Source organism: Siphateles boraxobius, unplaced genomic scaffold (assembly GCF_051911475.1).
Source record: "Siphateles boraxobius isolate OS27281-9 unplaced genomic scaffold, OSU_SipBor_1 9, whole genome shotgun sequence".
Classification (NCBI taxonomy): domain Eukaryota; kingdom Metazoa; phylum Chordata; class Actinopteri; order Cypriniformes; family Leuciscidae; genus Siphateles; species Siphateles boraxobius.
The window spans coordinates 16,777,501-16,802,516 of record NW_027509219.1 but is presented as its reverse complement, the minus strand read 5'-3'; the positions used below and the strand labels follow the sequence as shown (position 1 = coordinate 16,802,516).

Genomic DNA, 25,016 nt, shown 5'->3' with positions numbered 1-25,016 from the left:
AATATCCCCTGAGCACACAATACGCCAGCTTAAAAGTTACTGAAGCAGCGACCCAAGGGGATGCCGAGAGTATGGCAGGACACGCAGCGTCCGTCCCTTCGGGGAACTAGAGTTACATACGTAACCCGGGACGTTCCCCTTCAGGGACTACCGCTGCGTGTAATCGCAGTGGGAACGCAATACCCACATCCCCATACGACCAAATCCCCGTCTTGTGTCATCAGGAGACACAAACCGACGAGAGAACCTGAGCCCCTGGAGTGGAGCTAAGGTCAAGGGAATAAAATCTGACGAAAGTGTGCGGTGAGGACCAGCCTGCCGCAACACAAACGCCCTGAAGAGAAGCTCCTGAAAGAAGAGCTGTAGAAGCAGCCATACTCCAGGTGGAATGAGCCCTTACAGCCAAAGGTGAAGGCTGATGGGCCGAACCATAAGCAAGTGAGATGGCCTCGACCACCCACTTGCTCATCCTTTGCCTAGATACAGGACACCCTTTCTTAGGTGACCCAAAAAGACGAACAGTTGTTCCGATCTCCTCCACAGGGCAGCTCTGTGGACGTAAGCATCTAAAGCCCAAACTGGGCACAGCAAATTAAGTTTCTCCTGGTCTGACGTCAGAAAAGGCGGAGGACAGAAAACCTGCAGAACTATAGGTCTAACAGAAACAGTTGGAACCTTAGGAACATAACCTGGTCTCGGAAAGAGAAAAGCCTTAACCAGGAGCAAATTCCAGGCACGAGGGAGCCACCGAAAGTGCTTGAATATCTCCAATTCTTTTTAGAGATGAGATAGCGAGAAGGATAGTCTTTAGAGTAAGAAACTTATCCGAAACTTCCTCGATGGGCTCGAAAGGAGCAAGGGAGAGACCTACTAAGATGATGGCCAGATCCCAAGCTGGTACCTTCTTGCGAACTGCAGGCCTCAGCCTCAAGGTGCCACGAAGGAAGCGAGACATAAGTAGGTGTTTCCCGAGGGAACCTCCACTTGAAGTGGTAGGGTAAGCAGCTAAGGCCGCCACATACACCTTCAGTGTGGAGTGGGATAACCCTGTGGAGAGACGGTCCTGCAGGAAACCCAGCACTGTACCGACCGGGCAGTTAACTGGGTCCTGCTGGCGCTCTCCACACCAAGAGGTGAAAAGTTTCCACCTCGCGGCATATAACTTCCTCGTGGAGGGAGCTCTGGATTGGAGGATGGTCTCAACGACCTCAGCCGAGAGACCAGAATCTATGAGCTGGGCCCCCTCAGAGGCCAAGCCCACAGCCTCCATAGCTCTGGACGGGGGTGATTTTTTTTTTTTTTTTTAGGATCGACCCGCTCGCCTGAGAGAGCAGATCTCTCCTGATCGGTATCTCCAGGGGAGAGCCGTCGAGGAGAGACACTAGGTCCGCAAACCATACTCGGGCCGGCCAGAACGGGGCTATTAGCAGGAGACTGAGCCCGTCCCGGCAGAACTCCCATCTCCAGAGCTCCCGGGAGCAGAGCGATCGGGGGAAAAGCGTACAGACGTGACCTCGGCCACGGATGTACCATCGCATCCAACCCCAGCGGGGCTGGATGGCTGAGAGAGAACACAGCGGGCAGTGTGATGTTTCTCGAGAAGCAAATATGTCTACCTCGGCACGACCGAAATGTTTCAATAGGAGTTCCACCATCTCGGGGTGAAGACTCCATTCCCCGGGCCTCGGCCCCTGTCTTGACAGGATGTCTGGCCCCTGATTTAAATACCCTGGGAGATAAATAGCTCTCAAAGAAAGAATTTTCCCCTGGGACCATAGAAGGATCTGACGTGCCAGTTTGTAAAGCGGGCGAGAACACAGACCCCCCTGATGGTTGATATAAGAAACCACCGATGTGTTGTCTGTCCGGACAAGAACATGGTGGCCCCTTAGGTCTGGGAGGAAGTGTTTCAGAGCCTGAAACACCGCCAACATCTCTAGGCAGTTTATGGGCCACAGACGATGATTGTCCTCCCACAGACCCTGAGCCGGGCGACCATCCATGATCGCCCCCCCAACCCGTGAGAGAAGCATCTGTCGTTAGCATAACGCGACGACAAGGAGCTCCTAACACAGGGCCTTGGGACAGAAACCAAGGATCTTTCCACATGATCAGGGCGCGATGACACCGTCGCGAACTCATGATCATGCGAAGCGGATTTCCCCTCGGGGAGAATCCCTTGGTTCTGAGCCACCACTGTAACGGTCTCATGTGCAAGAGGCCAAAAGGTATCACGTTGGACGCAGCTGCCATGAGACCTAACAGTCTCTGGAACTGTTTTACAGTGGATGCCTGGCCTAGCTTGACCTGATCTACTGCGCCGAGAATCAAAGCAATACGAGCAGGTGACAATCGTGCCTGCATCGTCGTTGAATCCCACACTACACCTAGAAAAGTGGTTCTCTGTAATGGAGAAAGAACACTCTTCTTGGCGTTGAGCCTCAGCCCCAGTCACTTGATATGAGCAAGAACGACATCTCGGTGCCGAACCGCCTGTTGTTCCGATTGAGCTAGAATCAAGCAATCGTCTATATAGTTCAGAATGCGGATGCCCTGTAACCTCAGCGGGGCTATAGCGGCATCCATACACTTCGTGAATGTTCGGGGTGACAGTGCTAGGCCGAACGGAAGAACCCGATATTGGTACGCTTCGCCCCCGAAAGCGAACCTCAGGAACTTCCTGTGTTGAGGGAGGATATATACATGGAAGTAAGCGTCCTTTAGATCTATCGTGACAAACCAGTCCTCGGATCTGATTTGAACATCCCGAGTGACAGACACAGCGCCCTGTAACGTACTGGCAGGGAACAGCTGGTCTGGGCACTCCGCAACCCTCCTCGGAGGGGGCGGACGTCCCTCGTGAAATCGCTCGCCGAGTCACTCTACGCCCTGGGAAGGCAGGGTTAGTTGAGCAGACCCCTGAGGGCATCGGAAAAGACAGGGCACCGTGTTTTTGTGCAGTGAACTCAGGTCTTTCACGATGGGGACCACCCTCAGAGTCCCGACGTTCAGCACGTCAGGATAGCATACCCGTTCTCTATAGTATTCAGGACCCATTTGAGAAACATTGGGGAGAATTTTCCATTCCACCAGGAACTCTACTAAGGGAACCAGCCTCTCGAGGCTGGCCTCTGGATGAACATCCCGAGTGACAGACACAGCACCCTGTAACACACTGGCAGGGAACAGCAGGTCTGGGCACTCCACAACCCTCCTCGGAGGGGGCGAGCGTACCTCGGGAAATCGCTCGCCGAGTCTCTCGACGCCCTGTAAAGGCAGGGTAAGTAGAGCAGACCCCTGAGGGGTTATTGTGCAGTGAACTCAAGTCTTTCACGATGGGGACCACCCTCAGATTCCTGACGTTCAGTACGTCAGGATTTTTTCGACGCGGCCTTCTTGGCGATAATGACTGTCCTCAGATCAGCCCTACCACGGGATGGTCGCGCCGGGGAGCGCCCCGCCTCGCCCCTCCAGTTTCTCTGCGGGGGGGCACGAGACGCGACACTTCATTCTGCTGCGCTCTTTTTGAGGTACTCGGCGACTGGGACTGCCCTCGCTCAGCAGCCCCAGCGACACGCACTTTAAGGGGCATAAATTTCTGAAAAGCAGCCGCCTGTTTCTTCTCTTCCTGGAACCTCTCCGTGACAGAAAGAAGAGCGTCACCAAAGAGGCCCATAGGCGAAACTGGAGCATTTAAAAGGAGAGTCTTCTCTTTTTCCTTCATAGAGGTCTGACTCAACCACAAGTGTCTCTCTGTGGCCACCATGGCTGCCAAAGACCGGCCGATAGAATTAGCTGTCTCCCTGGTGGCCCGGAGAGTGAGATCAGCAGTCTGCCTGAGCTCATAAATCATTTAAACAGAAATTTCCTCCTGGCCCGCCGCCGAGTAAGCCTTCCCCACTAACACAGAAATATATATATTTTTTTTTAGTGGTTTAGTGGGCAGAACCGGTGCTTTAAGTGTAGATGATGAAGCTGGAGAGAGATAGCTCGCGAGCGTCTCCTCCGCCTCCGACATCGTCACATAACCAGCAAATTTAGTACCAACAATGTTACCAAAGCATTAGACTGATTTGTGTAAATTCTGCTTGAAACCGGTCTAACCCAGGTCTTTGAAACACCGGCGAGAAGGTTGAGGTCGTGCAGACAGAAATGTATCATCTAGTTTACTTTTATTACTAGACTCCTGTCTATCAGCTGGCCACTCGATACTGAGCTTTTCAACAGCCCGTTTTTTTGTTTTTTTAAATAACACATCCATCAAACCTTCTTCATTTGCAGTATAATGTGACAAACTAGTTTCCTTTGATGCAAAACTTTCGACATCCAGCTCCACAGAACTGGATAATCTTTTTTTTAATTCAACATCATCATGTGCCTTCACCCGGGCAGAAGTAACCGCCGCAGCGCGTTCTTCCAAAGCCGGGTGAGAGGCACTGGATCCCCCCGGAGAAAGCTGAGATAGGGCGGAGCCCGTCTCAACGTCGCCGGTGAGATCCATCTGCGAAACCCCAAGACAAGCGCAGCCGCTCTGCCTCAACAGAAGCGGGACCCGAGCCTTGAGGAGCTCGCAGCAAATCACTCTCCTCGAAGAGCGATCGCCGCGAGCGCAGAGTTCTCAGAGGAAAGCGCTCGCAATGCTAACAATCGACTCCCTCGAGAGCCGACTGGGCATGCTGAACTCCCAAACAAGCCACACATAGCTCGTGTGAATCCCCACCCGTGATGTATCGAGTACAGGGGGGAACACACTTCTTATACTGCTCGCTCATATTGGTTTTTTTATATAATATATATAGTGATAAACTCCTGACAAAACAGACAAACACAATCGACAGATTCAGACACACACAGAGCTGCTGAAGTACAAAAAGCTGGCGTATTGTGTGCTCAGGGGATATTTATAGCTTCCTGGTCGATGACGTCACTCGCCGTACGCTCATTCTCTCCATTGACTGATTTCATTCATGCTTCAGACGCGTCACGCTGAGGGCGTTCCCACTGCGATTACACGCAGCGGTAGTCCCTGAAGGGGAACTAATCAGTATGTAATATAATTTTATGATTGTGTTAATTAACAGTTAGTTAATCAATAACTAATGAATTATGTCATAACTCCTGAAGAACTACTATTAATTATGTATTCATTAAGGTTCAAGAAAAATAACTAAGAACTAACTAATGAACAGTCATACAAAACGTCTTGGTTATGTATGTAACCCTAGTTCCCTGATAGGGAACGAGACGCTGCGTCAAGCTGTGGGAACGCCTCTGCGTGTGTGCGTCATGAAGCACGTATGGAATCAGTCCAATGGAGAGACGGAACGTCATAGGCGGGTGACGTCATCGACCAGGAAACTATAAAGCACCCCCAAAACATAAGCGCGACAGCTTCTGATAGGCCTGAAGGAAGCGCTAACGGGCATGCTGGGAGTATGGCAAAACGACGCAGCGTCTCGTTCCCTATCAGGGAACTAGGGTTACATACGTAACCGAGACGTTCCCTTTCAAGGGAACTCGAGCTGCGTCAAGCTGTGGGAACGCCAATACCCACGTCGCCATAGGAGCAAATGACCGTCATGTGGGAACTAGCGCACAGAGGACGAGAGCACCTGCGCCCCAGGAGTGGAACTTAAGTCCAATTCATAGAACTTAACAAATGTATGCGGTGAGGACCACCCAGCCGCATCACAAACATTACTTAGCGATACTCCTGACAACAATGCTTTAGAAGCAGCCATACTCCTAGTAGAGTGGGCTCGTACAGCCAAAGGTGAAGGCTGACCAGCCGACTCATAAGCAAGTGAGATGGCCTCAACCACCCACTTGCTCATTCTCTGTTTAGACGCGGGACACCCTTTCCTGGGTGGTCCAAAGCACACAAATAACTGTTCTGATTTCCTCCACAGGGCAGCTCTGTGGACGTAAGCGTCTAACCCCCTAACCGGGCAGAGAAGGTTAAGTTTCTCCTGATCTGATGACACAAAAGGAGGAGGATAGAAAGCCTGCAGCACTGTAGGTCTGACAGCATTAGTAGGGACCTTAGGGACATAACCTGGTCTAGGGTATAGAAAAGCCTTAACCATACCAGGCGAAAACTCCAGAAACTCCAGAAATTTCTCAGAAACTTCCTCAATAGGTTCAAAGGGGGCCAAAGAAAGGCCCTGTAGTACAATGGCCAAATCCCAAGTCGGCACCCTCGTACGAACTGCAGGCCTCAGCCTCAAAGTGCCACGAAGGAAGCGAGTTATAAGTGGGTGTCTCCCAAGAGAAACTCCTCTGAAAGGGACATGGTAAGCAGCTAGTGCCGCCACATACACCTTTAGTGTGGAGGGGGATAACCCTGCAGAGAAACGCTCCTGCAGAAACTCCAGCACTGCACCCACTGGGCCGTTAACTGGGTCCTGCCGGTGTTCTGCACACCAAGAAGTGAAAAGTTTCCACTTCAGGGCATATAATTACCTCGTGGACGGAGATCTGGAGTGAAGGATGGTCTCAACAACCTCAGTTGAGAGACCAGATTCTATGAGCTGGGCCCCCTCAGAGGCCAAGCCCACAGTTTCCACAACTCTGGGCGGGGGTGAAATATCGTACCGCCCTCCTGAGAGAGTAGATCCCTCCTGATCGGAATTTCCAAGGAGAGCCGTCCAGAAGAGATATTAGGTCCGCGAACCATACTCGGGCCGGCCAGAACGGGGCTACTAGAAGTAGGCTGACCCCGTCTCGGCGACCTCTCTCCAGAACTCCTGGTAGCAGAGCAACCGGGGGAAAGGCATACAGACGTGACCTTGGCCACGGCTGTACCAGAGCGTCCAACCCCAGAGGGGCTGGCTGACTGATGGAGAACCACAGATGACAGTGCGTTGTCTCCTTGGAAGCGAATAGGTCCACCTCGGCGCGACCGAAACTCAACCAAAGGAGCTCCACCACCTCGGGGTGGAGCCTCCATTCCCCTGCCCTCGGCACCTGCCTCGACAGGGAGTTTGCTACCACATTCAAATAACCAGGAAGATACATAGCTCTCTGGGACCACAGGAGAATCTGACGGGCCAACTTGTAAAGTGGACGCGACCGCAGGCCCCCCTGATGACTTATATACGAGACCACCGACATGTTGTCTGACTGAACTAACACATGATGACCTCTGAGGTCTTCTAGGAAGTGTTTCAAAGCTTGGAACACCGCCAACATCTCTAGACAATTTATATGCCATGATAGATGATGGTCCTACCACAGACCTTGGGCTGGACGACCACTCATGACCGCCCCTCATCCTGTGAGGGAAGCATCCGTCGTTAGCGTTACGTGACGACAAAGAGCCCCCAACACAGGCCCTTTGGATAGGAACCAGGTTTCTTTCCACATGACCAGAGCACGAAGGCAGCGCCGCGTGACTTTGATCGTGCGGAGGGGATTTCCCCTCGGGGAGAATCCCTTGGTCCGGAGCCACCACTGCAGTGGTCTCATGTTCAACATGTCGCAAGGTATAACGTTGTACGCTGCTGCCATCAGACCCAACAGTCTCTGAAACTGTTTTACAGTGAGTAGCTGGCCTAGCTTTACTTGTTTCATAGCTGAAAGAATCGAAGCGATGCGGGTCGGAGAAAGTCGCGCCTGCCTTGAGATCGAATCCCAAACGACACCCAGAAAAGTGGTCTTCTCAGAAGGAGATAATACAATTTTCTTTGCGTTCAGCCTCAACCCCAACTTTCTCATTTAAGCGAGAACAACATCTCGATGCTGAACCGCCATCTTCTCTGTCTGAGCTAAAATCAACCAATCGTCGATGTAATTGAGGATACGAATGCCCTGAAACCTCAGAGGCGCTAAAGCTGCATCCATGCATTTCGTGAGAGTGCGGGGAGATAAAGCTAGGCCAAATGGAAGAACCTTGTACTGGTACGCCTCGCCCCCGAAGGCGAACCTCAGGAACTTCCTGTGTTGTGGAAGGATGGAAATATGGAAGTACGCGTCCTTCAGATCTATCGTGACAAACCAGTCCTCGGATCTGATTTGTGACACGATCTGCTTGATAGTGAGCATCTTGAATTTTAGCTTCCCTACCGAGCGATTCAACAGGCGCAGATCTATAATTGGACGCAACCCCCTATCCTTCTTTGGAACGATGAAATATCGGCTGTAAAAACCTGACTCCAACCTGGGAGGAGGAACCCGTTCTATAGCCCCCTTTTGAATGAGCGCTTTCACCTCTTGTTCCATTACCAGAGCCTGCTCGGGGCCACTGTGGGCAGAACCCCTCTGAATTTTGGTGGACGACACCTGAATTGGATAGTATAACCCTTTTTTACTGTGTGCAGAACCCACTGAGATATATTTGGAAGGCTTTTCCACTCTGCCAGAAATACTACTAAGGGTACCAGTCTCTCGAGACTGGCTTCTGGTGTAACTTGAGCAGCAAACACAGCGCCCTGTAACGGCGCACCGGCAGGGAACGACTGGCTTAACTGCTCTGAGACCCTCCTCAGAGGGGGCGAGCGTCCCTCGGGAAAGCGCTCGCTGGGACCGTCTGTGCCCCGGCATGAAGGCTGGGTTGGCAGAACGGGCCCCTGAGGGCACCGAAGAAGAGCGGGCACCATGTAATGCGGTGAACACCTCTCTCCCACGGCAGGGACCACCCTCAGCATCCTGACGCCAGTGGCGTCAGGACTTCCTCTTTGCCGAAGCCTTCTTAGCCATAATAACTGTCCTCAGATCAGTTTTGCCAGAAGACTTCGGCTGAGAGTGCCGCGTCTGGTCCCACTGTTTGGAAGGGGGAGCACGAGACGCGACACTCTGCTTCTGTTGCGCCCTATGTGAGGAGCTGACTGACGGCCTGGACTGCTCCCGCCCAGCAGGACCGGGGACATGAATTTTAAGAGGCATAAATTTCTGAAACGGTGCCGACTGTTTCTTCTCTTCCTGAAATCTATCTATGACCGTATTTACAGAATCACCAAAAAGACCATGAGGAGAGAGCGGAGCGTCCAAAAGAAAAGCTTTGTCTTTTTCTTTCATACCAGAGAGATTTAACCATAGATGCCTCTCTGCGGCCACCAGGGCTGCCATAGTACGGGCCATTAGCTTGGCCGACTCCTTGGTGGCGCGCAGAGATAAATCTGCAGCCTGACACAGTTAGTGAACTACGTCAGTGCTGACCTCTTGAGTGTCACTCACATCCTTTAATAAGTCAGCCTGGTATGCCTGCAAGATGGACATCGTGTGCAGGCACGCCGAGGCTTGACCGGCCGCCGAATACGCCTTACCCACGAAAGCTGGCGTACTTCTAAGAGGCTTAGAGGGTAAAAGTGGTGCTTTAAAAGAAGAAGCAGCTTCAGCAGAAAGATGACTAGCAAGCGCCTCTTCTGCTTTGGGCATCGCCCCATAACCATGAAATTTAGCCCCCACAATGTTTGAATAAGTGGAAGTTTGAGGGCTAAAAACACGATAAGAGACCGGCTTTTTCCACGATCTCGAAACCTCTGTGTGGAGATCAGGAAAGAAGGGCAAGCACCGGCGTGGAGGTTGAGAACGGGAAGGCAAAAATCTTTCATCTAATTTAGATTTTTCTCTAGACTCCTGCCTAACAGCTGGCCACTCGATGCTTAATTTAGAAACAGCACGAGTGAGCACCTCAATAAGCTCCTCACTTTCGGGAGAGCGAGATGGCGAATCATCGACATCTCCCGCATACAGACTAACAACATCAAGATCTTCAGAACTGGATAGTTGCAGTACTGGGGCCTCAGTTCGGGGGGAAGAAACCGCAGAGCGTGCTTCCGAACCCGAGACTGAGGCACTGGATCTAACAGGTAAGGGCTGAGATAGGGCAGAGCCCATCTCAAGCCCCGCTGTTAGATCCATCTGTGATCCCCACGAATGACGTCGCCGCTCAGCCTCGGCATAAACGGGACCCGATCCGCGGGGATCGCGAACCGAACCACTCTCCTCAAAGAGTGATCGGCGGGAGCGGAGCGTTCTAAGAGGCAAACGCTCGCAATGCTCACAATCAGCCCCCTCGAGAGCTGACTGGGCATGCTGCACTCCCAAACAAACAACACATAAGCTGTGTGTATCCCCGCTCATTAAATAGCGCTAGCAGGGAGGAACGCACTTCTTAAATTGTTGTTCGCTCGCCATTGTCTCTCAATATAATATATATATATCGTTTTTTGAAATAGTGAAACTCCTGCTTAGTGACAGACAAAAACACTTGAGACAGATCCACATATAGCGCTTACTGAAGGCAAAGAAGCTGTCGCGCTTGTGTTTTGGGGGTGCTTTATAGTTTCCTGGTCGATGACGTCACCCGCCTATGACGTTCCGTCTCTCCATTGGACTGATTCCATACGTGCTTCATGACGCACACACGCAGAGGTGTTCCCACAGCTTGACGCAGCTCGAGTTCCCTTGAAAGTGAACTACATTCAGTTGTGACCTTCCTTATTTACTAATGTTATTAATAGAAGTAGTATTATGAAAATACAATTTTAACAAATACATATAAATGTCAAAGAGGTTTTTGCCTGTTTGGTTTGTGAGTGTGTTCTGTAAGAAATCAACTTCAGAAAGGAACCCCACTCAATTGCCTTGGCATAACACCTCAGATTAGTTTTTTATATTTTATATACAGTACTGTGTGTGTCTGTTTTCCTCAGCATAGAATGCCATTAAGGAAATTCATGTATTTGAGGCAACGACTAAGGGAAACTTAGTAATTGATAAATAATTATTAAATAATTCTACAGGAATTACTTAGAACACGAAACAGTATTCTAAAGGGAAAATATAGGCAACCCATTAGTAATTAATAAAGAATTATCTAAAAATAATCCAGGAATTAGGCTACTTATAACCTGAAACAGTATTCTAAAGGTGAAAATATAGGGGACTTATTAGTAATTAATAAAGAATTATTAGATAATTCTTCAGGAATTACTTATAACCTGAAACCGTATTCTAAAGTGAAAATATAGGGAACCCATTAGTAATTAATAAAGAATTATCAAAAAATTATCCAGGAATAGAGTGCCGAAGTTATGACGTCACTTTGTAGGCCAAAACGCGGAAGTGAGTTCCGGTACCCTGGAACCCTCCGGTTCCCTCGCCCTAAAGTCTATGGGGTTTTGAATGGGTTTTTGCTAAATCGCCTGAAATAAGGTCTGTGGTTAACAAAACCTCTAAATATTTTCACGTTTTGATCTATGACATAAAACACACCAGGTATAACCTGCTTGTGGTTTTTTAAACTTTATTGTGTCTGCTTGTGGTTTTTTAAACTTTATATAGGCTTCAAAATGTATACATTTTGGATTAACTTGTCAAGATTATCTTGACAGACAAAACATGTAAGGGTCACAACTCTTTGTTGAACACAGATCTTATTTTTTGCGATTTTCCAAAAGTCTATGGGGAAAATGCATAGCTTTTTGATCGAGGGAACCCATGTGCCGCTAACTTCCGAGTTGTCCTACAAAGTGACGTCATAACTTCGGCACTCTATTAGGCTACTTATAACCTAAAACAGTATTCTAAAGGTGAAAATATAGGGGACGTATAAGTAATTAATAAAGAATTATTAGATAATTCTTCAGGAATTACTTATAACCTGAAACAGTATTCTAAAGTGAAAATATAGGGAACCCATTAGTAATTAATAAATTACCACATAGCCTAATTCTGACTCAAATCAAACTTACTGTAAAAAAACAAAAAAACACTATTAACAATCATCTTAACCTTTGTAAAATACACGCCAATGACTCGTTCAGACTACATGATTTTCCTTTATTTCAGATGAGAACATTTCTTAATACAGCATATATTTTATTTCGTTTTAACATGTACAATACTGCCTACATTTAAACTCATTTAACAATCATTTCACAATCAAAAGTTAAACCTTTAAAAGCAATTCAAGTGTAATCAAGCGGTCTCTGTTCTTCCGTGTCCATGGTAGTGGTGCTGGATCTCCTGCGGTAGCTGGGCTCGTGTTCGGCGGTGAAACTGCTTAACTTCACACCGCCACCCTGCGTTTCACTCATAGCAGAAAGATGCGCTGACTGACTCCATAACCTGCCCATGAACAAACAGTGCACGAGAACATGTTTTTACATCTGATGTAAATAGATTTAGTATAGAAATAAAATAAAAAAATAAGCATCACGCAAAATAGACAGATTCGTTAGCTATAGGCTTACTGACATCGCGTCCTTGTATGTTGCCTTGCATAAAAATAAAATGATTCAAAGCACAGTAATGATTTTATTGATTAAATAAAACGTACACAAACCTGTATTTCGCCGAAGAACTGCACCATATTTGCGGCGCTGAGGACCCCTCCAGAAGAGGATGCAAATGGCCGCGCTCTTGTCACAAAATCACTGTAAAATTTTAATGTAGGCTACCATGATATTGCCAGAACTTGAATGGTGCAAAAGAAGTTTAAAATGTATAATAACTAAGTATAATAAGGTGTAATGTACATTATTATAAGTTTTGCTAATGAAATAAAAAGTTTGTTTATTTGCAGATCAATATATAGCCTATAGGTAAATAGCCTATCTGCACTTATCCTTCTTATTAGTGCTAAAGAATGACTAAAACTGTCTAGGAAAAAAATAAAATAAAAAACATTGAATGTCAGGTGTGGGGGTGGTGAAAGGGGCGAGGACTCAGGTGCAGAGTTGATGGGCTTTTTAATAATAAAAAACAAACAAAATACAAACAAAAACTACCCCGAGGGGGAAAACAAGACAGAATAGAATGACATGACATGACTTGAGCACACAGCAGGGAAACACACAGTGTACATACGACGAACCAACACAGGAATAAAGGAGAATAAATAGGGAAGCAAACAAAAGAGGGTAATGAGAAAGACAGGTGGGGCAAATTAATCCATAGTCTTGTAACAAGATGGCCGGGGTTAGGCAATTGACAGGAGAGCACATTACACAAGGAAACACATGACAAGTAATGTGCTCACACCAAACATGACAAAAACAAGCACATGGCCAGTAAAACAAATCACAAGCCATGTGCTAACACAAAACAAGACATGAACACGCAGTTAATGAAAACTCATGAGCCACGTGTTCACACAAAACATGACATGAAAGCACATGAAACAAGGCACACAGACAAGACAAAACAGGAGTGTCAGGGCTCTGTCATAAAACCAAGAAATAGACTAGACTGAAGTGACAGAACCCTGACATTGATCAGTGCTTTTTACTTTATAAGTACTTTGAAAAATGAATTACCTTTGTACTTTTACTCAGGTAAATTTGAATAATAGGCCTAATTATAATTTTACTGGAGTAATATTTTATTGGGGTATCTGTAGTTTTACTCAAGTACTTGATTTGTGTACTTAATCCACAACTCCACTGCTAAAAAAACCCGGATTATTGTAGTGACTACTGTGTATTACTGTTCATTAGTAGTTACTTCATAGTTATTTTTCTTAAACCTTAATTAGTAGATCATTAATAGTAGTTCTTCAGGAGTGATGACAAAATTAATTAGTTTTTGATTAACTAACTGATACTTAACACAATCATAAAATTCTATTACATACTGATTAGTTAACACATCTCTCTTAGTAGTTAACTGTAGTGACTTAAGTATTAATGAATTACCTATTAGTTCTTCAGTAATTCCGTATTAGTTATGCAGTAAGTAAGAAACAGTATTCTAAAGTGTTACCGATTGATTGTTTAGATCCAGTGAAAGTGCTACCTTGGCAATGCCATGTCATGTCTTAGGTCTTGTTCTATGCGTTTTATGCACTTAGAAAGGAGTTAATACCCTCCACAACTTTCAAAAAGATGAAAAAAACAGCGAGAGATTGATAACAGCAGTCAGAAGAGAGAAATATGTCAATTTGTCATCACTCCCAAAGCCGCTGTATTAGAAACACCCTCACAGCAGCATTAACTATTTTTTGTAATTTAATACAAAGGTAATATAATATAAAGTATAGTGTTATAAATGTAAATACATATTTTTAAAAATGAAAATATAAAAAAACTGTTAAAACGCGTCATCGTCACCCTGTTGAAAAGGGTAAATTTTCACGGTCACCTTGCTCGAACATGCATTAGCTTCTGCTAGTGTTAGCGTCATAATCCCTATACACTTAACATAGCAGCTGCCAAGGGAAGTTACTCTTTTTAAAACTAGGAACATCTGCCAACCACTGAAGGACATATTCAAGAGCCACTCAATAGTAAACCATTAATTTGTCTCATATTTACCACCAAGCTACTTTCAAATTTCACAAGCTTTTGGCTGGCTGGTAGCTGGTGCTAATTCCCATCTGTGCCTAGCTGTGACATTAGGTGCTTTAGCTTATTTCACCTGTAGTATCTTTGCTCGTTGATGCCCGGAACATTTCCGTTATTTTGGAGCATTTCGCTGCCTCCTCCATACTTTTTTTCCTTTTGAATCTGACCTTCTCAGCACCACCTTTCCCTTTTCTTTTCTGCCTTTCCATCATTTATACTCACTCACACACTGTCTGTTAATGTTAGACTTCAAAGCGTGACGAGGAAAAAAAGATTTGTTCGATGGCTTTACATCATAGGCCGACAGGCTATGCCATTTGGGGAGGGGCCGCTCACTGATCCCCCTATATTTTTGAAAATCGTAGACATGGTTGGACCTGCACTTCGTTAGTGCTTTCTGATTAGCCTGTGTTTCACTACCTACAAAGTCCAGACTCTCCCGATTGCCACTCCGCTACTGCTCTAATGACAGTTGACGTAGTTGAAAAGTTACTTATAGCTAGTAGAATGTCTAAAATGGACAATTGAAATAGTGTAATCAGAAATTCAAATGAATACACATAAATAGAAGTTTTTGGATGATACAGGCAATATTGAGCTCAGTAGAAATCAACAGAATCAATACTGTAGCTTAGTAAGCTTGTTTTTTGCTTACAATAATTTACGCTTGTTTATTATCAGATATAAACGAGTGTTTGAGGAACGTGTGTCCAGCACACCAGCAGTGCCGAAACACAGATGGAGGATATCAGTGTTTTGACAGCTGCCCAGCTGGCATGACCACAGCAGAAAATGGAGTGTGTGTGGGTAAGAAGTCACTCAATTAAAACCCTGTTACGTTAACAAATGGGAATATTTGAAATGAGACATAACTTTCTGTTGCTCGCAGATATAGATGAATGCCAGGACGGCAGTCACATGTGTCGCTACAGTCAAATCTGCCAGAACACGGTTGGTGGGTATGGATGTGTTTGTCCTCGAGGCTACCGCTCTCAAGGCTTGGGTCGACCTTGCTTAGGTGAAGTTCATAAACATTATCAAGGAATGCCACACATATACATTAACAGTGCAATGTGATATTACCAAAGTAGTGAAAGTCAGTGAATTGGCTGACACTCACAGTTAAACTATGTAAATTAACATGTACAGTAAATGTCCAACTTTGTTAAAGTAAGACTAATTTAAGTTATTTATGGCTTTGCAGATATTGACGAATGTACGCAGGTGCCCAGCCCTTGTGCTTTTCAGTGCCGTAATGTTCCAGGCAGCTTCCGCTGTCTGTGCCCACCAGGGACTGTTCTTCTGGGTGATGGTCGCTCTTGTGCTGGGCTTGAGAGAGGGCACATCTTTACCAACAGTACCCGGGTACAAGCCAGGCTGCGGCCCCAGCTGGTATCCACTTTAGAGAGACCTTACCTCACTCACCGCTCAGTCTTACCGGAGCATCTCGGATCTTCACGACGTCCCAGGCATGAATGCCCAGTTGGATATACCAGCAAGGATGGGACTTGCATAGGTGTGTAACATAATCACTTTTTATTTATTTTATTTTATTGATTTATTTATGCTTCATTTTAAATCATATATTTAAACCTGTAATTTAAAAGATTTAAAAATATATATATATGTATAATTTATTTTCCAAAGATATCGATGAATGTGCATTTAGAAAGCCTTGCCAGCATGAGTGCAGAAACACAATAGGAAGCTACCAGTGCACCTGTCCGCCAGGATACCAGCTTTTATCCAATAGCCGAACATGCAAAGGTTAGTCTTTAATATTTTTTTATGCTTGATGATACTGATAAATTATGGCTTTCATAAACTTTTTTTTTCCAAAAAGACATATTCCGATTTATAATGCTTTTTACATGCAATAAACAGTCTAAAAATCGTATTTAATTGCAGATGTTGATGAGTGCACTGTGCAAGGTGTCCAGTGTGGACCAAACCAAATGTGCTTTAACACACGGGGGGGTTATCAGTGTCTTGACACACCCTGCCCCACCAGCTACCAAAGAGGACGCAATCCAGGGTGAGAACTGTTTGTAATGTAATTACTCAAATTCTGAGTAAAAGAATGAAATTATTGAAAAGTTGCATAAATGTATAGTATATAAACTAACAACACTGTATAAAGTGTTTAATAAGTCTCCATTTACCCTGACCCTTTGCTGTCTTCCTGTCAAAATCCATAATCATTCATCCATGATTGACATTAAATTCATTAACAAGTTGTTGTTGTTGTTGTTGTTGTTGTTTTGCTAAAATAATGTGATTTGTTAAACGCTGAGGAGAAATCAACAAACAGTCTGGAAAATGTGCCTCCCATATCATCCGGAACAGTTTAGCATCCATGCCTCTTTTAGCACAATATGCAAATTGTAAGGGGTCTAACTTTACTTGTTTAACTTAACCTCCCTTTCTAAGGCTTCCATAACTAATGAGGTTAATGCAATTGGCCGAGAATCATTAATAGAGTGAGACACTTAGGGATGGGGGACTATAACAGAGGTTTTCCATAGTTGAGGTAACACCACACTGAGTTACTCCACGCAGAGATTTACACCCAGTTTCACAGACAAGACTTACAGTAAGCCCAGTTCCAGACTAAAATCCATGTTTGAGCTATTTTAACTGAAAGCATATCATCAAATATGTCAGTGCCATTGTTTTGTCTCAAGATGCACACCAGTAATGTTTTTTTTTTCTAAGGCACGTTTAAAAATCTACTTAATTGCCCTAATTGAACTAAGGTCTAATCCTGGCTTAATCTAAGCCCTATCTTTGTCTAAGGGTTCTACTACAGGTGCCATCTTGTCCAGGAGCTTTGATAAAAGGTGTAGCTTTCAGCTGTTTAGTCACATTAAGAAGATATAATTTCAGAGAGCCAGATGGACTCAGTGTTTGTTTAAAACCCTCAATAACCGTGCTTAAAAATGGCTTTTTAAAGTGTTTAAAAAACAAATTCAGATCATTGGCTAAAGAGATACCATTGCTTTTTCGATTTGTCACTGTAGTAGTAATTGATAGTAGTAGTAGTGGTTCCCCAAAAAACTGATATTTAGGATCTAATAATTAATTAAAAATTTAAAAACGTTGAAAAATGTTTTTAAGTAATGGTTGTACACACTAGTCATTTAGGCATTGTTTTCCTTAAAAATAGTAAATGTTTTTAAAACTATATTAAAACTGAATACAAAGAGGACAACTCTAAGTACTTGCAACATGCTTTGTCACAAGACTTTTCCTTTTATTTTATATCACACTCTTATTGACCATTTGCTGTCTTGCTTTGACCCCAGCACCTGCTACAGACCTTGCACTTCCAGACTGGACTGTGGCTCCACAGGCTCTTTTCCTCTGCTCCAGTACAAGCTCCTCACTCTTCCTCTGGGCATACCAGCTCACCACAACGTGGCCCGTCTGTCAGCTTTCTCTGAGTCAGGCGTTCTCCAAGACAACACATCCTTCACCATCCTGGAGCAAGGAGGAGAAAATGGAGAGAGGCCATTTGGCATCAAGGACGAAGCAGGAAGGGGCATCATTTTCACAGTAAAGCCTTTAGACTGGCCCGGACTGGTGCGAATTAGAGTACAAGCCACTACGCTGTCAGACCAGGGGCGCATAACCTACCAGAGTATCTTTATTATTTACATCTCCATATCTAAATACCCCTACTGAGTTTGCGAGATTGCAAACTCAGTCCCTGATGTACTGTTGCTTTATGGGACATAGGAGAAGCATTTGTAAATGAACGTCTCGGTTACGTATGTAACCCTAGTTCCCTGATAGGGAACGAGACGCTGCGTCAAACGCTGCGGGAACGCCCCTGCGTTGTGCGTCATGAAGCACGTATGGAATCAGCCCAATGGAGAGATGAAACGTCATAGGCGGGTGACGTCATCGACCAGGAAACTATAAAGCACCCCAAAAACACAAGCGCATTAGCTTCTGATAGGCTTGAAGGAAGCGCTAACGGGAGTGCCGGGAGTATGGCGGAGCGACGCAGCGTCTCGTTCCCTATCAGGGAACTAGGGTTACATACGTAACCGAGACGTTCCCTTTCAAGGGAACTTCGAGCTGCGTCAAACGCTGCGGGAACGCGAATACCCACGTCGCCATAGGACCAAATGACCGTCATGTGAGACTAGCGCACAGAGGACGAGAGCACCTGTGCCCCAGGGGTAGAGCTTAAGTCTAGGTCATAGAACTTAATAAAAGTATGCGGTGAAGACCATCCAGCCGCATCACAAACATCACTCAGGGAAACCCCCGACAAAAGAGCTTTAGAAGCAGCCATACTCCTGGTAGAGTGAGCTCGGACAACCAAAGGTGAAGGCTGGCCAGCCGACTCATAAGCAAGTGAGATAGCCTCAACCACCCACTTGCTCATTCTCTGTTTAGACGCCGGACACCCTTTCCTGGGTGGCCCGAAACATACAAAAAGTTGTTCTGATTTCCTCCACAGGGCAGCTCTGTGGACATAAGCGTCTAATGCCCTAACAGGGCAGAGTGAATTAAGTTTCTCCTGGTCCGATGACATAAATGGAGGAGGACAGAAAGCCTGCAGAACCGTAGGTCTAACAATATTAGTAGGAACCTTAGGAACGTAACCTGGTCTAGGATGCAGAAAAGCTTTAACCATGCCAGGTGCAAATTCCAGGCACGAGGGTGAAACCGACAGAGCCTGCAAATCTCCGATTCTTTTTAGTGAAGAGATAGCAAGCAAAAAGATAGTCTTAAAAGTGAGAAACTTCTCGGGAACTTCTTCGATAGGTTCAAAAGGAGCTAGGGAAAGACCTTCTAATACAATGGCCAGATCCCAAGTCGGCACCCTCGTACGAACTGCTGGCCTCAGCCTCAAAGTGCCACGGAGGAAACGAGTTATAAGCGGGTGTCTCCCAAGAGAAACTCCACTGAAAGGGACGTGGTAAGCAGCTAGTGCCGCCACATACACCTTTAGTGTGGAGGGGGATAACCCTGTGGAGAAGCGCTCCTGCAGGAATTCCAGCACTGCACCCACTGGGCAGTTAACTGGGTCCTGCAGGTGTTCTCCAGACCAAGAAGTGAAAAGTTTCCACTTCAAGGCATAAAGCTTCCTCGTGGATGGAGCTCTGGAGTTAAGAATGGTCTCAACAACCTCGGTTGAGAGACCGGAGTCTATGAGCTGGGCCCCCTCAGAGGCCAAGCCCACAGTTTCCACAATTCTGGGCGGGGGTGAAGTATCGTGCCCCCCGCCTGGGAGAGTAGATCCCTCCTGACCGGGAGCTCCAAAGGAGAACCGTCCAGGAGAGAAATCAGGTCCGCAAACCATACTCGGGCCGGCCAGAACGGGGCTACTAGTAGTAGACTGACCCCGTCCCGGCGGACCCTCTCCAGAACTCCTGGTAACAGAGCAATCGGGGGAAAGGCGTACAGACGTGACCTCGGCCACGGCTGCACCATAGCATCCAACCCCAGGGGGGCTGGAAGAGTGATGGAGAACCACCGATGACAATGAGTGGTCTCCTTGGAAGCGAATAGGTCCACCTCGGCGCGACCGAAACTCAACCAAAGGAGCTCCACCACCTCGGGGTGGAGTCTCCATTCCCCTGGCCTCGGCCCCTGCCTCGACAGGGAGTCTGCTACCACATTCAAATACCCAGGGAGATACATTGCTCTCAGAGATAGTAGCTTCCCTTGGGACCACAGGAGGATCTGACGGGCCAACTTGTAAAGCCGGCGAGACCGCAGGCCCCCCTGATGATTTATATAAGAGACCACCGACGTGTTGTCTGATTGAACTAACACATGATGGCCTCTCAGGTCTGTTAGGAAGTGTTTCAGAGCCTGAAACACAGCCAACATCTCTAGACAATTTATGTGCCACGAAAGATGATGATCCTGCCACAGACCTTGGGCTGGGCGACCACTCATGACCGCCCCCCACCCTGTGAGGGAAGCATCCGTCGTTAGCGTTATGCGACGACAAAGAGCCCCCAGCACAGGACCTTTGGATAGGAACCAAGTTTCTCTCCACATGACCAGAGCACGAAGGCAGCGCCGCGTGACTTTGAACGTGCGGAGCGGATTTCCCCTCGGGGAGAATCCCTTGGTCCTGAGCCACCACTGTAGCGGTCTCATGTACAACAGGCCGCAAGGTATAACGTTGGACGCTGCTGCCATCAGACCCAACAGTCTCTGAAACTGCTTGACAGTGAGTAGCTGGCCTAGCTTCACTTGTTTCACAGCTGAGAGAATCGAAGCGATGCGGGTCGGAGAGAGTCGCGCCCGCATCGATACCGAATCCCAAACGACACCCAGAAAAGTGGTCTTCTGGGAAGGAGATAATACACTTTTCTTTGCGTTCAGCCTCAACCCCAACTTTCTGATATGAGCTAGGACGACATCTCGATGCCGAACCGCCATCTGCTCGGTCTGGGCTAAAATCAACCAATCGTCGATGTAATTGAGAATACGAATGCCCTGAAGCCTCAGAGGCACTAGTGCTGCATCCATGCATTTCGTGAAAGTGCGGGGAGATAAAGCTAGGCCAAACGGAAGAACCCTGTACTGGTACGCCTCGCCCCCGAAGGCGAACCTCAGGAACTTCCTGTGTTGTGGAAGGATGGACACATGGAAGTATGCGTCCTTCAGATCTATCGTGACAAACCAGTCCTCGGACCTGATTTGAGACACGATCTGCTTGATAGTGAGCATCTTGAATTTTAGCTTCCCTACCGAGCGATTCAATATGCGCAGGTCTAAAATTGGACGCAACCCCCCATCCTTCTTTGGAACGATGAAATATCGGCTGTAATAACCTGACTCCAAACTGGGAGGAGGAACCCGTTCTATAGCCTCTTTTTGAAGGAGCGTTTTCACCTCTTGTTCCAATACCAGAGCCTGCTCGGGGCCCACCACTGTGTGCAGAACCCCTCTGAATTTTGGTGGACGACACCTGAACTGGATAGCATAACCCTTTTCTACTGTCTGCAGGACCCAATGAGATATTTTTGGAAGGCTTTTCCACTCTGCCAGAAATTCTACTAAGGGTACCAGCCTCTCGAGACTGGCCTCTGGTGTAACTTGAGCAGCAGACGCAGCGCCCTGTAACGGCGCACCGGCAGGGAACAACTGGTCTGACCGCTCTGAGACCCTCCTCAGAGGGTGCGAGCGTCCCTCGGGAAAGCGCTCGCTGGGATCGTCTGTGCCCCGGCATAAAGGCGGGGTTGGCAGAACGAGCCCCTGAGGGCACCGAGGAGGAATGGGCACCGTAAAAAGAGGTGAACACCTTTCCGCCTCGGTGGGGACCACCCTCAGCATCCTGAACGGCTTGGCGTCAGGACTTCTTCTTAGCCGAAGCCTTCTTAGCCAATATAACTGTCCTCAGATCAGTTCTACTGGGAGAAGGCTTCGGCTGAGAGTGTCGCGGCTGAGCCCACTGTCCAGCAGGGGGAGCACGAGACGCGACACTCTGCCTCTGCTGCGCTCTATGTGATGAGCTCGAAGACGGCCGGGGCTGCTCCCGCCCAGCAGCCCCAGGGACATGAACTTTAAGGGGAAGAAACTTTTTAACAGCTGCAGTTTGTTTCTTTTCTTCTTGGAATTTATCGATAACTGAATTCACAGCATCACCAAACAACCCCATGGGAGAAAGAGGAGCATCTAAAAGAAAAGCTTTTTCTCTCTCTTTAATATTAGTCTGATTTAACCACAAATGTCTTTCTGCGGCCACCAGAGCTGCCATAGAACGACCCATTAATTTGGCCGATTCTCTGGTGGCACGCAGGGATAAATCAGCAGCCTGACGCAGTTCACGAACTACGTCAGTACTGACCTCCTCACTCTCACTCATGTCCCTTAGCAGATCAGCCTGGTATGCCTGCAAGATTGACATAGTATGCAGACATGACGCAGCCTGACCTGCTGCCGAATATGCTTTACCCACTAAAGCCGAAGTGTTTCTTAAAGGCTTGGTGGGTAATGCCGGTGCCTTAAAAGATGATGCTGCTTCGGGGGAGAGATGGCTCGCAAGCGTCTCTTCCACACGAGGCAAAGCACCATAACCATGAGCCTTGGCTCCCATAATATTAGCGTATGTTGAAGTCTGGGGACTAAACACTCTATATGACACCGGTTTTCTCCATGATTTCGACACCTCGGTGTGGAGATCATGGAAAAACGGCAGGCACCGGCGTGGAGGCTGCACACGTGACGGCAAAAATCTCTCATCCAACTTTGATTTAGAAACAGACTCCTGTCTAGTCACTGGCCATTCAATATTAAGTTTTTCAACAGCTCTTGTTAACACCTCCATAAGCTCATCACTCTCAGGAGTGTGGGGTGGCGAATCCTCCACATCTCCCTCAACACTAACAACATCAAGTTCCTCAGAACTGGATAGCTGCAGCATTGGTGCCTCAGCCCGAGCGGAAGAAACCGCAGCGCGTGCTTCCGAACCCGGGACTGAGGCACTGGATCTCACAGGTGAAGGGAGAGATAAGGCAGAGCCCGTCTCAAACCCCGCTGTGAGATCCATCTGCGATCCCCACGATAAGCGCCGCCGCTCTGCCTCGGCAGAAGCGGGACCCGAACCGCGGGGAGCGCGCACCGAACCGCTCTCCTCAAAGAGCGACCGGCGGGAGCGGAGCGTCCTTAACGGCAAACGCTCGCAATGCTCACAGTCTGCTCCCTCGAGAGCAAACTGGGCATGCTGAACTCCCAAACAAACAACACAAAGATCATGTGTATCCCCGCTCGTTAAATAACGCGAGCAGGGAGGAACACACTTTCTAAACTGCTGTTCGTCCGCCATAATCTCTCAATATATATATATATATAGGGATAAATTGTTTGTGTGGTGCAGGGTATGTAAGACAGACAATATCACACAGGGACAGATTCACATGTAGCGCGACTGAAAGCACAGAAGCTAATGCGCTTGTGTTTTTGGGGTGCTTTATAGTTTCCTGGTCGATGACGTCACCCGCCTATGACGTTTCATCTCTCCATTGGGCTGATTCCATACGTGCTTCATGACGCACAACGCAGGGGCGTTCCCGCAGCGTTTGACGCAGCTCGAAGTTCCCTTGAAAGGGAACTCAATTCCCGCCTATTTATGTGCCCTGTTGTGGAGTGGAATGTTGGATTCATGAATTATCATTCAGATAATAAATACATTGCACCTTTTAATATTACTTTTATTTGAAAAATATTTTAGATGTTTTCAAATCTTTTGTTTTCCCTGTTGTGCAGTTATTTCTGCATTTTCATGATATTTTTAATTCATCCAGTATTAAATATGCTGCAAAAATTGGAAGAAGGAAAAAAAGACAAACATTTCTGACATTTTGGCTAGACTTCAGTTTCAGCGTTACATGATCACCAGCTAATTTCTTGCATTAAAATTAATTACTGGTATTTTCAGATGTATTTACCTAGCAATATTTTTCATATGTTGTATTGGTATGCTCTTGTACATTAATGAATGTACTCTTATATGTAAACAAGTTTGTTTGCGTATGAATCACTGCAAGTGTGTTTGTGATGTGTATGTGAACATGAATATGGTTGTGCCCTTTCTGCTCATCATTCCTTGAAACTAAAATGTAGATTATGAAATTCTTTTAAAAAAAATCAAGCTATCACTAAATATCATACCTTTTTAATCGTTGCACAAAATATGTTAGGATATTCCTGCTTTAGGGTATGTTTTTATTTTAATGGCCACATTTGTTCTAGATTACAAGTATCAAACAAGTGGGCTTTTCCAGCAGTGCTTAAGTAGTGCCCATCAATGGGTTGCTTTCCATTGGTTTCAAATGGCTATTTGATCCAACTCATAGGTGGGAAAAAATATTGCAAAAAAAAAAAAAAGTCATACATGAGCACATTAGCGTTTTATTTTTCTACAAAAAATAATTACAAGCATAAGCATAGGCCTTGTGATGAAAGGGTTTTTAAGATCACAAGAAAAAAAAAAGTGCAAAAGTAATACCTTGCAGGCTACATTTTTCAATGTTGTTGTTTATGAACAGCAGAAAAAATCCACTTGAATCACATGTGTTATAAAGTCCACTCAAGCCTACCAGAGACATAGGCCTATTCATTTAACATCACAGTTCCCTTTCGTAGTCACTCCGAGTTACGTCGGATGACGACGAATGGGGGTTTCACTTAGAACACCTATCGACTTTGAGTATTACAAAACGAGCCAATGGCGATCAAATGCCATGGGTCTGCGGAATTTGCATAGCGTAACTCCGCCCACCTCGTGGGTATAAAAGGAGGACGCTCGGCAACATGCAGATATGTTTTTGCTTCGGAGCCAAGAATATTTCTTCACTCCACAATCATCTCTGACTTCGCTCTATGAGACGAGCTTCTCTCTCCGGTGTTGGTGGGACGGCGATCTGCAGCGAGCTCACAGTGCCTGCTGATCTGTGCAGTGATCTGCCAGTTCGTGTGTGTCTCCCTGTGCGCTTCAACATCGCGGAGTTTTTTTCTCCTCTCATAAAAGAGCTCGCACGCGGCACGTCTTTTTAAAGACGGTTCGCCCGTGCATTTCTGGTTGCAGCGGACTGGTATCGGACTCTGATGAGCACGAGCGCTGTCTAGTGTGTTTGGGCTTTGATCATGCTTGAACAGCGCTCGTGGATGACTCATGTTCTCTCTGGGAACGTGATCATCGCGTCATATATAGGTCGAGACTCGGTGAACTCGCAAGAGTGAGAGTCCCCTCAT

The 25,016-nt window shown here is 46.7% G+C and overlaps 1 protein-coding gene across 1 annotated transcript in view; it reads left to right on the top strand.

Annotated features, from left to right (window-relative positions):
* The window catches only part of hmcn2 (hemicentin 2), a 149,402-nt gene extending 125,549 nt beyond the window's left edge, over positions 1–23,853 (top strand). Inside the window, exons 76-82 of the mRNA XM_077224262.1 lie at positions 14,970–15,095; positions 15,178–15,306; positions 15,493–15,804; positions 15,936–16,055; positions 16,197–16,323; positions 17,594–18,098; positions 23,339–23,853. Coding sequence (XP_077080377.1) covers positions 14,970–15,095; positions 15,178–15,306; positions 15,493–15,804; positions 15,936–16,055; positions 16,197–16,323; positions 17,594–17,972 — 1,193 coding nt within the window. The 3' untranslated portion in view covers positions 17,973–18,098; positions 23,339–23,853. The remainder of the gene's footprint in view (positions 1–14,969; positions 15,096–15,177; positions 15,307–15,492; positions 15,805–15,935; positions 16,056–16,196; positions 16,324–17,593; positions 18,099–23,338) is intronic.
* The last annotated feature ends 1,163 nt before the right edge of the window (positions 23,854–25,016 follow it).